Raw genomic sequence first — 15,112 nt, 5'->3', positions numbered from 1 at the left:
CACTGGGAATCAGCAACTTTAATTCTGTTATCCCTCAACATACGTTGGTTTTGCGGAAATCACAAACACTGGATGATGAAAATGCATGTGTGCATCTGCTGGACTGAAATTAGGAGTTGTATGTGCAAATCAGGAAGTTGCAAAGAGATCAGCCAATTATACACCACATTATGCACAAGCATCCACAAACACGTGCACAAGAGCGGCAAAGATATATTGTGCATTTTGATGTAAGTCAAAGCATACCCACAGCTCTGAAAAATCAATTCAATAGAGGCTACAATTTCCCTACCCATATGTATTTTCAGTGCAAAGAGCTCTCTGTGTTCTGAATATTTGTTTTTAAATCTTTTACAAAATAAATATGAAGAACCAAGCTAAAGCCAGATCTACCAGAAAGCCCAAGATCCTGCAGCAGTGCTAATAGGAAGCCTAACAGGCTGTTAGGTACTGATGCAATTCTTCCTGAAGTCTCAGCCTGTTTCCACCTACCAGCTGTTTCAGTTGGTAAGAGTCTAGCTTCCATAATGCGAATAATATGGAGAAAGTTGCAGGAACTGTAAATAATAAACAGGCAGTTTCCTGCAATTCCAGCATGCATTTATCAAGTCATGCAAAAATTTACTGGATAAATAGCTATTTATAGGCTGTTGGCCAAGAAGGACCTGAAGAAAGCAGCAATTTCAAAGTCAGGAGAAGCAAATAAACCGGGAAGGGACTGTCTTTTGTCTTGCAGTCATTAAATCTAAATTTCCTCCTAAACAATGTAACACATGAGCATGTGCTGTGTCAGCTAGTGAACTGTACACAGCGCACCACCTACAACCACCAAATCAGTGCTCTCATCTGCCTGTAAAACAGTGTTTTGTAAACACAGCTAGTTAAACCTTTTAGCATTCCTGGAGAGATCATTTCATCTGACACTCACATACAACAAACTATTGGACCCTACCCAGTCATGGTAGAGACCAGTTCTGGGGAGGAAACAGCGAAGGATGTCTTCTCCAACTGATAATACACAATGGTTCAGGAAGATAAAATAAAACTACACCAAGTTGCAGTATAATCAGGACAACAAAATTCTTAAGTTTACAAAAGGAGTTTTGGAGACCAGGTCTTCGGTAGCCACATAGGTTCATGACCTTAGCTTTGTATTTCATCTAAAAAACCCCACCGTGAACTCTCTAGAACAGTGCTCCCTACCAGGAGGGTGGGATATCACCTCACCAGTAATTGCTGGAGATTAGAAAGCCTCCAACATCATCCCTTCTTCATGCAGGTATTCTGGCAGGACCTGCTCGTCAAGCTAGTAGGTTTGCTAATCTCCCCTATTACCACCTTCTGTGGTGATGCAGACACATGGTGACAGAATACACACCACTGCTGTGCAACCTTTTCCCACCTTATCCTCATTGTAGCTACTTCCAGCTCTCACCCAAGTATTGAACATAGCCTACGAGACGACATGGTCTCATTATGAAACGCGGGCCACGAAGGAGTTCTAACAGCACTTCACTTGCGTCTCGTTTTTACTGAGACAGACTAGATGAACTTTGTATCCCCTAGTCACTAGTGAATGAGTTTATTGCAATGGTTTAATCTTTTTTTTAAGTTCTGTTAAAGGTAATGGGAAATGCTCAAGATGGTAGGCCAAGCAGACTTGCACACATATACCTCAGAGCAGAGTGTAGACAGGCACATAACATTTGCACAGCTGAGGAATGTGGTACCCTAGAGAAAAAAGCTCGTGGCCATTTTTCAATCAAGAATCATAAAAAGTATCCTTGAACCCCCGGGCCACCTCTGTTGCAGGCTCATGGAAACACCAGGTGTCTGCAGAGCTGTTTGTTTGGCAGTCCACAGGCCTAGCAATGCTTATTTGCTGTCCATAAAAATCCAACGTAACAGACCATTAATACATCCAACCCCCGTTTTTTTGCAGTCTTTCCACATTCTGGCTGATAAAATCAATAACATACCATTTCCACACATAGCGAGCAGTAGCTGAGTTGTTCTGATTTGATGTAAACAGCCCTAAGGGGCTTCTCTTTGAAGCACTTGTCACATGGACCAAATACAACTGCTAAAAAGGTCTGGTCACACATCTTTGCAGTTCGAGAGAGCTGAAAGAGAGAAGAAGGAAAGAGTGCATTCCAGGCCAGCGCAAGGCTTCCCACTACAGCTGTGCTAGCTAATGCACCTTAGACTGTATACAGACATCTGTAGGCTGGATAATCTCTCTCTGTGACTAATCTCTTGAGCTTGACGAATTGTCACTATACGCAAGACAGTCACGTGCTCTGCAGATTATATTTTTATGAAGAAAAACACAAAGCAAAATATATATCGTGTTATAATGTGCACTGATTACACATTGTCAAAACGTGCACTGTGCACATGGATTCACCACATGCAAGAAATTACTCTGTTTTTACTTAACTACTGTCAGCAGACAGTAACCAGAAATGCATAACAACAGCTGGATTTCTGAGAAATCTGCACTGATCAATATTTATTGTTTTTCCACTGCATTATTAAGTAGCCAATATTATGCACTATTTTTAAAGCTGAAAAGATGACCTAGGATTCAGTCAGCAGCTACAAAAATTTTATGAACAATGTATTGCTTGAGCAGAAATTGGTGCTTCAAGCACACAGAAAGCTGGGTCATTATGAACCCGCTTTTGTTCTCCAGTCAGGTATCTCTAGGATCATAGCATTATCATCAACAGAGAATTAAAAACTACCTGAGAGTGAGAAAAACAAACAAGAATAACAGTGTATAGTGCCATTTTTCTCTGTACATTTTTCACAGGGAAAATGGGACCTTTCACCACTTCTAAAATGAAAGCTTTTAACGTTATTTAGACATATACATAAATAACGAGATTATGGTTAACCATTAGAAGATATTGCAAGATTGTTTTAAATGGAGCAAAAGAAATTCAATGAGCTATGCAGATTTCAGAATTTGTTTGGCTGGACATTATATGAAAACAAACCCAAACTTTATTCTATGCACCTGCCTGCATTCTGCTGCTTATTCTTAAGTATTTCAGTGGACTACTTGAAAGATGACATGATAAACTCAGAAATCCTGCCCATATTGAAGTCAATAAAAGTTTTGCTGTTGTCTCCAGGAGATGCATAACTTCATCCCAAAACATGTGGGAAGCAATCTGTCCTGAAAGGAACTACAGCGCATTAATCTGAAATTTGCAAGGAGCTTTCAATCAGCTACATGCAGTGAAGGAGATTTATATTCCATTTGATGAAAAGCAACAAATATGTTCTGAAGTTTTTAATGCATTCTTTTGCAAACAACGAGCTTGAGACCACAAGCTGCCATCCTTTCAGGGAGCTTCTCTGTGCTAGTCTTGCTTATAGCATTAAAGTGACTACAGCACCAGCGCTCAGTTCTGCCAGATTCTTAAAACTGGACATTTACAAATGAATAACCTGTTATTTCGAGGTTCTTAGAATTAGTGGTTCCCACTGAGGGCACCTCAGGTGAAAATCACAGATTTATATACTTGGCATAAAGCCTCAAGACACTAGGCTAACTAGACTTTGGGAAGAAAACTTTCACTTCAGAAGAAGTGTAAAATCAAGGTAATACAGGGGAAAAATGCCATCTTATTTGAACAAAATATCATTACTAGATCTAGAGACTTTAGACAAGGACCTATTAAGTTTGGAATAAATAGTCCGGGCAGAATTAAAATTTGATAAAGTGTGAGAATTTGCTGGAGTGACACACAGGGTGAATCATACCTGCTATCAGTATGTTATTCAGATGAGATTATGCTATATTACAAAATTTTGTTACAAGAGAAGCCAACAAAACTTCTGAATGATTAAAAAGCAGTATTATTCCTGAGACTGATTGTGATAATGATGGATTTCCATACTATTTTATAAAGATATAAACTATTTAAACAAAAAAGGTTTAAAAATATTACAACTTCTTGCACTTTAGTCTGAAATTTTAAATTTACTAGGTTTTTAAAGTTACAGCAGAAATTTAAAAATGGTAGCATGGTAAAACATTAAGAAATATGCTACTTACAGAGAAATTCTGTAAAATGAATCTTGATAAATACACAAAATTACCCACCTTTTCAAACAGCAAGAACCTGGAGATTCTCAAGAGGACTAAATAAGCCGTGTGCAACTGCTAATGTAGAAAGGCAACCTTCCTATTAAGTCTACTTAAAGGGTATTTAAAGCTCAGCCTCTCTGGTCCTATCACCTCAGGTCAGTTATGCGCTGATGATTACAGTTTAAAAGGCTTTATTTTAACTGCCCTCTTTCAGAATAAAGAACATAAACTATTAGGCAAACTACATCTTACCTGCCTGTTCCATATAGCAGCAATTTTTGGATGGTTTCCAAATGTTAAACATACTGGGCAGGTGACTGACAGCTGATTTTTCCAACTATCAAGTTGACATTCTGACAAACAGCACTGTCCGTGTTAAGTTTATCTCATATTCTTAACAAAATTTAAAAGTCAAACAAATTGATTAGTGTCCATGCTGGTTCTTCATTGGATATACTTTTACTATTCACCTGTTTTAAGACAATAAATTTAAAATCAGTGAGATTAAAAATTGCTGCTTTTTTGCACTCTTTGAAAAAACTTTGGCAATATTTATGAAAACATGTCTGAAAAATTTAAAAAGTGCTGAAGGTCACATCTACTATTGAGACTCTACCGAAGTCGCTGAAATCATGCCATTAAATGTTTGCATTTGATAGCCAAGAGGATCTAAGACAAAATGGGGCGGGGGGGGGGGGGGGGGGGAAGGTCTCAGCCCAGCAGAGACTTGGGTAGAAGTGACCTGTCCTAATCTTTTCTATTAGAATATTATGGGAACACAGGACTGAAAGGGACCACCTACGCTGCTGAGTCCTACCCCAGAAACTGCAGGAGCCACATGTCTAAACACATCCAAAGATGCCAACAGCATCTCACACATCTCTCCGTAAGCCATTTCAGTGCTTTCCCACTGCAGTAATGATCATCATTTGACATTTTCCCATTTGAATGAAATAGCTTTCTCCTTAAATACCATTGTAGGAAAGTTAACCTCAGTAATACCTTTTCCATGTATCTGCCTTCACTAAAACTGCTCCTTATATTCAGAAAAATTACAGATAACAAACAGAATTTTGTAGCTACACACTGGTTGAACGCATTAATGTCAGCAAAAGCAAGATAAGTTTCTGAAAGCATACAGTAGACACTGATCATTTTCAACTTTCTTTTACAAATGTATTTTGCTGTTTGCATACATGATGTTAATAGCATACTTCACACAAACCTCTCAAAGTAACCTAGCATCAAATTGTCAGAACAACTTTCCTTGATCAACAATTTTTGTCATAAAGACATACATGCCTTCTGCCACTTCTATGCGGTGTAGACTTAAGAGCGGGCTGTGATTTTACTCATACCGTCCCAGGTAACAGACATACAGCTCCAGTAACTGCGAAAAAAGGCTATCTACAAATTACAGCAACAAAACTTGCTTGCATTAAAATATTTACAGAAATTCCTGAGGAGCCAAGGACAGCATACCATTCTGACAGGAAGATACAATGTTACAGGAAAGCAACTAGACCATTAAATAAATGTTTATGGTGCAATACAAGACTGACAGTATTAACTAATGTTCACATAGTTCCAAGTAACTTCTTTCAAATGATCCCATATTTAAAACATAACTGTTGCATCACTCAAAGCACTACAAATTGATTTAAAAGCTACTTTATTTAACAGATTAAAATACTAGTCTACCTACATGTCTGCAATATTTTGTACAGCTTCTATTGTTATTGAACAAAACACAAAATTTTTCCTTCATATATTTTGAATATATCTCTGTGGATATCACCGTACATATTTCACTGTACATAGTAAACACCAAGAACACTAAAGAGCAAGAATGATTCCTTCTTTATATTTACAGATAGTTCTGTGAAGTTAAACAAACAGTACTAACACTGTGTAATAATAATAAAAAAAATCAAAACACTTATTCCTTCCTGTAATATTTAAATTAACTAAATTAATTAGAATCCTTTAAATATTTCAAAGCTCTAGTACTTGATTTTAATAACTATGTCTAACAGACTAGCTAAAAAACTAGCATTATTTACTGAGGAATTTCTAAGGACAGTCATCATTGTGGTGAGGCGAATGCTGTTTCTCCAGTTGTTCTGACAGGGTCCAGTACTAAATAAAGTTACTGTTTGTTGCACTCTGACTACAGGGAGCAGGCTGAACAAAGCAAAATGGGGACCACTTCTGCTTCTAAGGATCCTGCAATCGAAATGAAATAAAGATGAAATGTAAGGAATTAAGCTTGGTTTATCAGTAAGACCAGACCACAGTAGCTGCATTCACTCCTACTCAGTGTCTGGACTGGAGAAAGGAAACCAGCAAAAAACAGAAAGGGAGAAAGATGATGTGCACATGTGTGCATACTCAGTGTATACTCTGAAATACACTGCACTAGAGATGGAACCAAACCAGGATATGACTCCAGTTTTTTAGAGAAACAAGTCTGTAATTCAAACCTGGATCATGACATGAGTTTTATATCTGACTTTTCTATTATAATGACTGATACGAAAATCCAGACTTGTCACTGCAGAGAACAAAACTGAAATCTGTCTTCAAGAAGAGCACCTGAGTCCTTGCCCTGGCTGAAGAGCTGCCTAGTGTGCCTGAGCTGCAATGCAAGCATTCAGTGAGCTAAGCCAGCATGCCTGCAAAAAGACAATGTGGGTTTGTAACAGCAATTGTCTTTGATTGATCTCAGTTCCCCAGTTTCAATGTAGCTATTTATATTGATTTTTTTTTAAAAACAATTGTGGAAGGACCTTCCCTTCCCTCCTGCCACAGTCTTCTGGAGGAACTCTTATAAAAGACTTCTCCTATGAAAGGAATAAAGGTATAAGAAGTACAGAAGGGTGAAAGCTACTGTAAAACAGAACCAGTATATCAAGGCAATGAACTGAATTACTTTGGCAAAAAAAATCTCTCGTTACAGAAAGTGAAGGCAAGAAAAATTGTAAAGTAGTAACATTTATCACATGGCAGTCTTCCCCTCTGACTGGTGCTGACAAAGCACCAGTGCAAGCTTGTCAGATAAATGCTTTTCTTGACAGGTTTGGGCTAAAAAACTGTATGGTTAGCTTTGTGTCCAGATGATGATATAAAGTCATCACTGCAGGACTGTAATGAAGGGAGAAGAGTAAGAAAAGAGAGAAGGAAATCACAAGCTGAAATTATTCCTACTTTTTAAGTCTTGACTCAAGAACAAGCTTTTAACAGTTTAATTCACTGCAAGCTGCTATACTATTCAGCAGCTGGAGGAATGAACCATGAAAGTCTGCCTGTCTTTATATATTCTCTGACAAAATACCGTTGCATTGGTTTTATTAAACCCTTGTGAGAAAGCCAAGTTTGAAGCTGCTGGGGACTTGTATCATTTCCAAGGCATGTGGAGAAGGGGTGAAAGGAAACGTCACTTGAAAGAGATATTTGGTATCGAGCATCAACTGTGGAACATCCTCACGACTGTTTAGCATAGCCTGAAATTATAACAGAAAAGGTAAGAAAATATTGTATTAAGAATCAAAGCAAAACCAGTATATTGTTTGCTTCCCATTGCAAATCTTGCTTTCACATGATGTTAAGGAGACTTGTTTTGGTCAGTTCCAAATGTCTAGAAGCTGAGCAACTTAGTAATAATATGATGTAAAGGTCAAGTATAACTAAGTAGCATCAAAAACTGTGCGAAGTTGAATATGAGAAATAATAGTTGTAGCTCTTACCTGGACTTTACGAACAAATGATGGAGTCACTCTTTTCTCAAAATCATCTATTGGAGTGTATGAGTTGAGGATCTTAACTATCTGTTCAAAATACAAAATACTATTTTACTATGTTACAAAAAGTAAGGAGACAAAAAGAAGAAAGCATTAATATGACATCTTTATTGATATTTAATTAAAGTTTCAGTAAAGAATTTTACAATAGAGAATTTTGACTGGTCATGTAAGGAGTTGTTACATATATGATGACTGCTATGACTCATTTCCAGAGGTGTCAGCAGGATCAAGGAGATGTAGAAAAAGCTGAATCGATTAAGGGAAACAACAAAAAAAGCCTGTGACAAGGTAAAGAAAATATACTGTGGAATAAAAACATGGGATAGAACAAAGCAGGCAAGTATTCACCACGGGAGCAGTTAAAATGCTAACAAACAGGAATAAGGAGTTAAAAATTCAATTTAACAAATGGTGATGTGGAATGCCGAAGAATGGTATTTTTATCAAATGAAAGGCCAATAGCTCTTTGCCACAAATTATTTCAGATAGCTAAGATTCTGCAATTGGTACTGCCAGATGAAAACAGATGGTTCATTACCTGCACAGTAGAAAGAGATGTGCAGTGTGCACATATTTCCTTGGCATCATCATCTGTGATCTTTTTGACCTGAAGGAGCCAGGCTGCTTGAGATAGAGGCTCCAAAGTTTCTTTAGCATTGCTGCTTTGAAGATTCTTGTCCTTAAGCCATTCTTCCAAGTAGCTGATATTACATCTGGGTTAAACCATGAACAGACAAGAGAAATGTCAGGTTCCCCCTAACAAGCAAGTTACATTAAAGACTTCTAAAGAAGGAATGCTTCTCTAATGCAGTGTTTAAATTCATACATTTTAAGTTAAAGACTATACCTGTAGATCATAAAAATCAAACAATAGCTCATTGATCTGTAAGTTTAATCCCTTGTATATTTCAATTCTTTTTATGTTTTTATTTCTTAAAGCTTGGATAATAGAAAGCAAGGTGTTAGTTTTGCTGTTTTTTACAGAAAATTACTAATATATATATACTGGCATTGCCTAGTACACTGTAGCACTATATGTCTTTAAAATATTCATTTACAACTGAGCTCGTACAGAAAACGAGAACAATCTTTGCACATTACAAAGCAGAGCTGGGCTTATAACTGATGACTTAAAGGCTAAAGAAGCTTTTTTCTAGTAATGTTCCCAGATGGGTCAAGATTTTACTGATTTTCTTTCACCTCAGTCTGCAGACTGTCTAAATGGAGAACAAATGAACTGTTATGTTCTGCAAAACTGTTAGGAGCATGTTCTCTTGATGCCTGTAACAAGACAGGTGAATCCTGATCTACACCCTCAAAGGCTCTGTCTCAGTGCCTTTCTCATCACTAAGCATGAAAAATGCAAGTCAGCTTTTGTCTGTCTGCCAGCCAGGAGATGTTGCACCTGTTTACTATTGTAAGAAAGAATTAAAAATACTACTTGTCACATCAGGGGTGAACTAGCATGGAAAGAATCCTAAACATGTCTGACTTTAAACTCCAGACTGTAATTTTCTCTGTCTTTTCTTCCATTAGTGTTTCCATGGAAAGAATAATTTGTAATATGTTATGTTGAGAAACCTGAGCCCAAAATGCAAAGATCTACTTTTTCAAAGAGTAAAAAACAGTTGGCTACTTCCAGCCAAACGGTTACAGAATATCCAGTGACTTAGAGATAAAAGACATTACACAAAAGTGTTAAAAAGTCATTCCCAAGCTTGCTGCGACTTTACTGGCTTTACCTTATCTGCATTCCTTTTCTACACGAGCACATGTCCTTGCGGAGGAAGAGACTATTGAGGGTGATAGCTCCAATCAGAAAGAAAAGCTGCTTCACTGCCTGTTTTAGAAGCTCAGGGTCCAAGCCATTCTGGCACATAGTACTATAAAAATAGCTGAGCTGTTGCAGGATAGAGGTCATTGTGTAGGTATCTGTGTCGTCTATACTAGAAGAACGTTTACGGAACCCTGTAGGTTTCAAGCCAGAAATTCCCTGAAGACTTTCATATTCCAGCATGCCTGGTACTGAAATACAATAGAAAATAACTGATAAGACCAAAACTCTTAAGGCTCCTTTCAGTTACATTAACTTTATTATTGAACAACACCTACTTTCAGGATATTTTAAAAGTTAAATGATACAAGAAAAATAAGATACCGACAAAGGCTTCTAGAGCACACAAATTTTAAAAGGCCTTTTGTTTTTGTAGAATGTTGATTGGTTTCAAAGCATTATCCCACACCAGGAAATGTTGTGAGGAAAGAGTCTTTCCAAACCCTGTGGGGATATACCATTCAGTGGAATTTATATGTGCAGAAACACACATGCAGGTACACATGTATAAATCAACAGGAGAATGAAGTCTGTCCCATCCTTTGCCTCCCTATATAAGCTTTATTTGTATACTTTACAAGCTACATTTAAGTCTGTTTGGATTGCTGCTGTCTTACCGATCATGGGCTGAATGTTGTTCTCCATTACAATAATGAATTGGTGATAGATACAAATGGCCAAATCACTAAGAATTTGTCTGTATTCTGAGAGATCAAAATGCTTCAAACAGTTCTTATTCTGACGTGGAGTGTTACACTTCATAAATCCCTACAAGTAAGTTGTAAATATAATTATTAGAAATCACATAACATTATAATTATAAATTGTTACTATAATGTAATGTATGTATTAGAGCAACTCATTCCATCTCTGGCTGAACAGTCTCAGAATGAGTGAAAGCTACAGCTAACTTCAATGGATGCTTCCAGTTCTGGGCTTCCTGTACTTAATTTTTCAGTCTGTGTCCAGTTTGTGTTCACGTTTACTCTGTTCCTAAAGCCTGCTGAAGCCAAAGCAAAGACATGCATAGACTTGAATGAACTTTGGAGCAATTCCTAGATCACTTAAACAGAAAGCATCCCATGCCCGCCCTGCCACCACCCCCGCAAAAAAAAGCCAAACCGCAGCTGTTTAAGCTATGTTTGCAAAAAAAAAAATTACATTTTATTGCTGCAAAGGGATCCCATTTTTGGACTTTTCATCAGGAAAGTTCTGACTTCGAAAGTCTAGACTGAATCCTAACTTGTGTGAAGTCTTGAGTGTTCATTAGCAGTATAGAATAAAACTCTAAATTGTGGATTCAGACCTTTCTCTACTGTTGCAACTAAATTGTAAAAGACTGTTACTAATTAAGTTTAAATGTTTTCAATCCTCCACTGCTCTTTAGATGTTATCGATATGACCACAAGAGGGAGTACTGCTGCCTAGATAGTACAAAGTTACTGTGATTCCAAGGCTTTAGCCTACCTCTTTGCTTTAATCCTGAAGACTATATTCTTATGTGTCTATGCAATTTCAGTTCAGTCTACCTAAGTTTATAAAACCTAGCAAAAAAATATAGCAAGAGTTTTCAATTTAAAAGAATTAAAAGAATTTTGAATCTCAGGATAAAACTTATCTTAAACAAGCAAGTGAAATAAGGAAAAATACGCATTTTATTGTTTTGCTCCTTTACTGAGATTTTCTTCTGTAACCTTACTTTGGTAGTAGTAGGTGTTTGAATGGTCACAATTATAAAATAGTAAAACTGTTTGTTATATAGATACATAGCTGGATATCTGAAGTCCAGCTCGCATTAAGCTCATGTGGAAGAGTTTAAATTAAGCAGCAGTTTCTATGTCATGTCTTTAACCTACTTTAGTACTTTAATCTTTCCTTGATTTCACTTGCTCCATTAGTTCTATACTGTCTTATTATTTGTGCAAGACATATAACACCACTGCAGAGCACTGTGAATACGTAAATATCTGGAAGGAACAGTGGTGAGCTGGTGAATATTTATCTATCTATTATCACTATTTTTAATTCCGATTAAAGTCTGTCAAAGGTAAAATACTGAAATCAATCCTACCTCTTCCCCGCTGTACTGCTTCAAACAGTTAAGAAAATAATGTGTATTGGAAAGCCAAAAGGACAACATCTCAAAGTCTTCTGAATGTTCCTGAAAATGGTAAGTAAAGCAGTCTTATAATGGTATTGTCTCATGAAGTTAATTTAATAACTAAACTTAAGACATAATTGGTATAATAGAGCCTATCTATAGCAGAAGGAGCATAGAGCATCTATAACATGCTAGCTGAACAAATCATTCTGTGTTTTCAGGCTAATATACACATAGCAAAGATCCCTCTTCTATTCGGTAAACACTATTTAAGACTCATTTATATGACAGACTGGCTAAATAAATTAGCCTGAACGAAACAGTTTTACACATTTCTATGCATAGTGTTGTAGTGTACTGGAGGCCTTCCTGCAAAAAAAGTGTGAACAACACCTGTGTACACAAACGAAACTGAACTACATATAAGCACAATTCTAACTATGTTTATGGTGGGTTTTTTTTGCTAACTAAACACAAGCTTTTCTAATGGATTGTCTTGCTTTAGGCTGGGATAGAGTTAATTTTCTTTCTAGTAGCTGGTATAGTGTCATGTTTTGGAGTTAGTATGAGAAGAATGTTGATAACACACTGATGTTTTCCGTTGTTGCTAAGTAATGTTTAGACTAAGTCAAGGGTATTTCAGCTTCTCATGCCCAGCCAGCAAGAAGGCTGGAGGGGCACACGAACCTGGGAGGGGACACAGCCAGGACACCTGACCCAAACTGGCCAAAGGGGTATTCCATACCCAGTATATAAACCAGGTGGGGTTGGCCAGGAGGGCACAGGTCACTGCTTGGGAACTAACTGGGCATCGGTCGGTGAATGGTGAGCAATTGCATTGTGCATCACTTGTTTTGTATATTCCAGTTCTTTTATTACTATTATTGTCATTTTATTATTATCATTATTATTTTCTTCCCTTCTGTCCTATTAAACTATCTTTATTTCAACCCATGAGTTTTACTTTTTTTTCCGATTCTCTTCCACATCCCACTGGATGGGGGAGTGAGCGAGCAGCTGCGTGGTGCTTAGTTGCTGGCTGGGATTAAACCACAACATGGATAAACTGTGGTATAAATTTATTTGTGAAAAAGCTATAGGCATTCTCTACACAACAAATTCAACTGCATAAACCATAGTCCATTCCTGCCTGTGCTACAAAGCATGCCTGGTGTTTTATTGCATTATAAATCCATAATAAAGCATTCACGTGGCTGAATTTGTCATATAGATGAGACAACAGGCTAACAATTCTTGTTTATAACTTGATTTTGTAAACTGGCTGGCAACATAACTTTAAGCATTTGGGTACTAATGCTGCAGTACCAAATGACATGTCAAAAAACCATTACACTAGTAGAACAGCAGTGTAAAAACCTCTTAAAATTCCGACATCCGCCTGCTGCCAGACATATGAAGCTTTATGTCCATCTGACTTTTAGCAGTGCTGAAAGCACAGGTGCAGTTCACCTGATTAGCTACTCCCTGTAAAATGGAAATACTTTAAATGATTTTGTCAACGAGCTCTTCAGATAAAAATAATTTATGTTAATGCATTCTGTGTTCAGCACAGTAGAACCTTAGCTGGAGGCTTTACAGGGATACTACTACAAACTTCAAAAAGAGTGTCACTAATGATTGTTATTCTATTATAGGAATACTAGGAAATGAAAGCATCAGCATTCCCCAAGTACTATGCATGCATCTTGTAAACCTTACATTAAAAATCAAAAAGTACAGTACAGCCAAACATAATTCCTACCTTAACAACTTGTTTGATACCATCAATGGTTACATTCATGAAAGATTTCAGCATGTCAGCATCATTCAGATAATCTGCATACCTCACACACATGAACAGGATGTGAGCTGGAAGGCCAGGTATCATATTAACTACAACTCCACGTGGCTTTAAATCTGCATAAAGGAGAGTCATAAGGTTTATTATACAAAAATTCAAAGATTGGATGTATCATTCTGAAAAAGACAAGCACTATGGGGTTCATTTCTTTAGTGACCAGTCACTTGATAATGGATTTACTCATTAATTGCTTATTTCTGAAAACTTCTGTAACAGTGTTGTTCATATAAGAGTATTAATTAAGTTTTCCAGAGAGGTAGGAGAGTATTGTAGCAAATTCTAAGGTCCAGCATGGGCTATGCCAGACAGGACAACTTCAAAAAGCAATTTGCATTTAACTACTCACTGGAGGCCCCACCAAATTCTGGCATTGCTTAATGATGCACCTTTGTTCACAAAGATATAAACATTCACAAGACTGAAGTAGGTGAGAAGAAAAGGAAGATGTTGTTTCCAAGCAGTATTTAACAATGGTACTAATGTACATGGAAAATTTGTTGAGTTTACTATTAATTGTAAGCTAATGCAAAAAGCTGGTTTGGCAGTAAGATTGATATTGTAAAGTAACTCAGAGGAAGGACAAAATTCCTGTAGAAGAGAAACATGAAAGTACATTCCCTTCCAGTGAAGGGAATGATATGGAAAGGACAGACAGGAGAGTAATCCGTCACACGTGGATACAAACCCAGTGACTTACAGACTTAGTAGATGACCAGGAAGAAAGTAAATTCAAGTCCCTGGTGTGCTCTTGAGATTTATAGCTTTATAAGTGAATAAATAATAAGAAAGATAATAGAGTCAGCATTATGTAGAGTCAGACAAATGGTTTTTACACAGATAAAGCACTTCTGTACTTGAAATGTCTGGCAGTAGAAAAAGAGCAATATAGAGCCCCCAAGTTGTACTGGTGGTAAGAGAGTGGGAAAAAGGCAACTTTGAACATAAGTGAAACATGGCGCCTAGTAGTTCTTGTTGCAGTGTTCTACACTGAATATCACTGACTACTGATAAAATACCGAGGATCAGATTTTGAATGATCCTTTCTTCATCCTCTTTTTTGTACTCCATCATTCCAATATACTCTTTGGACAAAGTTGGCACATGAGCTTCAGCTGTCAAACACAAAAGCACTGTTACTTGCAGGTAAACAGCTAAGCTAATGTTCACATTAGAACAAACTATTGGAGAAAAGAAGTTTTCTCTGTAATAAACAGAGTATGGTCCCTGTTCACAATAATGTTCTTAGCTTATGGTACCAAGCATTATGAGTTAAGTAACATTTCTATTATTCATGTGAATAGCTTCACTAGATTCAGTGGAATTACTTGCATTAATAACACAAATAAACAGCAACAATACATGTCTACATTAGTCACCTCTGCAATGTTTTTAAGAGTATTCTACAATTACT

General features: G+C 37.1%; 2 protein-coding genes across 2 annotated transcripts in view; both read right to left on the bottom strand.

Moving 5' to 3' along the window:
* GNB5 (G protein subunit beta 5) overlaps nt 1-4,219 on the bottom strand; it is a 30,603-nt gene extending 26,384 nt beyond the window's left edge. The window contains exons 1-2 of the mRNA XM_069798228.1: nt 4,118-4,219; nt 1,980-2,123 (exon numbers count right to left, since the gene is read on the bottom strand). Coding sequence (XP_069654329.1) covers nt 1,980-2,105 — 126 coding nt within the window. The 5' untranslated portion in view covers nt 2,106-2,123; nt 4,118-4,219. The remainder of the gene's footprint in view (nt 1-1,979; nt 2,124-4,117) is intronic.
* A 1,538-nt stretch (nt 4,220-5,757) lies between these two features.
* The window catches only part of MYO5C (myosin VC), a 36,816-nt gene continuing 27,461 nt past the window's right edge, over nt 5,758-15,112 (bottom strand). Inside the window, exons 34-41 of the mRNA XM_069798227.1 lie at nt 14,718-14,813; nt 13,603-13,757; nt 11,811-11,900; nt 10,357-10,507; nt 9,648-9,930; nt 8,444-8,618; nt 7,849-7,929; nt 5,758-7,605 (exon numbers count right to left, since the gene is read on the bottom strand). Of these exons, the coding sequence (XP_069654328.1) occupies nt 7,453-7,605; nt 7,849-7,929; nt 8,444-8,618; nt 9,648-9,930; nt 10,357-10,507; nt 11,811-11,900; nt 13,603-13,757; nt 14,718-14,813 (1,184 nt within the window). The 3' untranslated portion in view covers nt 5,758-7,452. The remainder of the gene's footprint in view (nt 7,606-7,848; nt 7,930-8,443; nt 8,619-9,647; nt 9,931-10,356; nt 10,508-11,810; nt 11,901-13,602; nt 13,758-14,717; nt 14,814-15,112) is intronic.

Source organism: Haliaeetus albicilla, chromosome 12 (genome assembly GCF_947461875.1).
Source record: "Haliaeetus albicilla chromosome 12, bHalAlb1.1, whole genome shotgun sequence".
In the NCBI taxonomy this organism is placed as follows: Eukaryota; Metazoa; Chordata; class Aves; order Accipitriformes; family Accipitridae; genus Haliaeetus; species Haliaeetus albicilla.
Note: the sequence above shows the minus strand (reverse complement) of the source record. Positions and strands in the feature narration are given on the sequence as shown.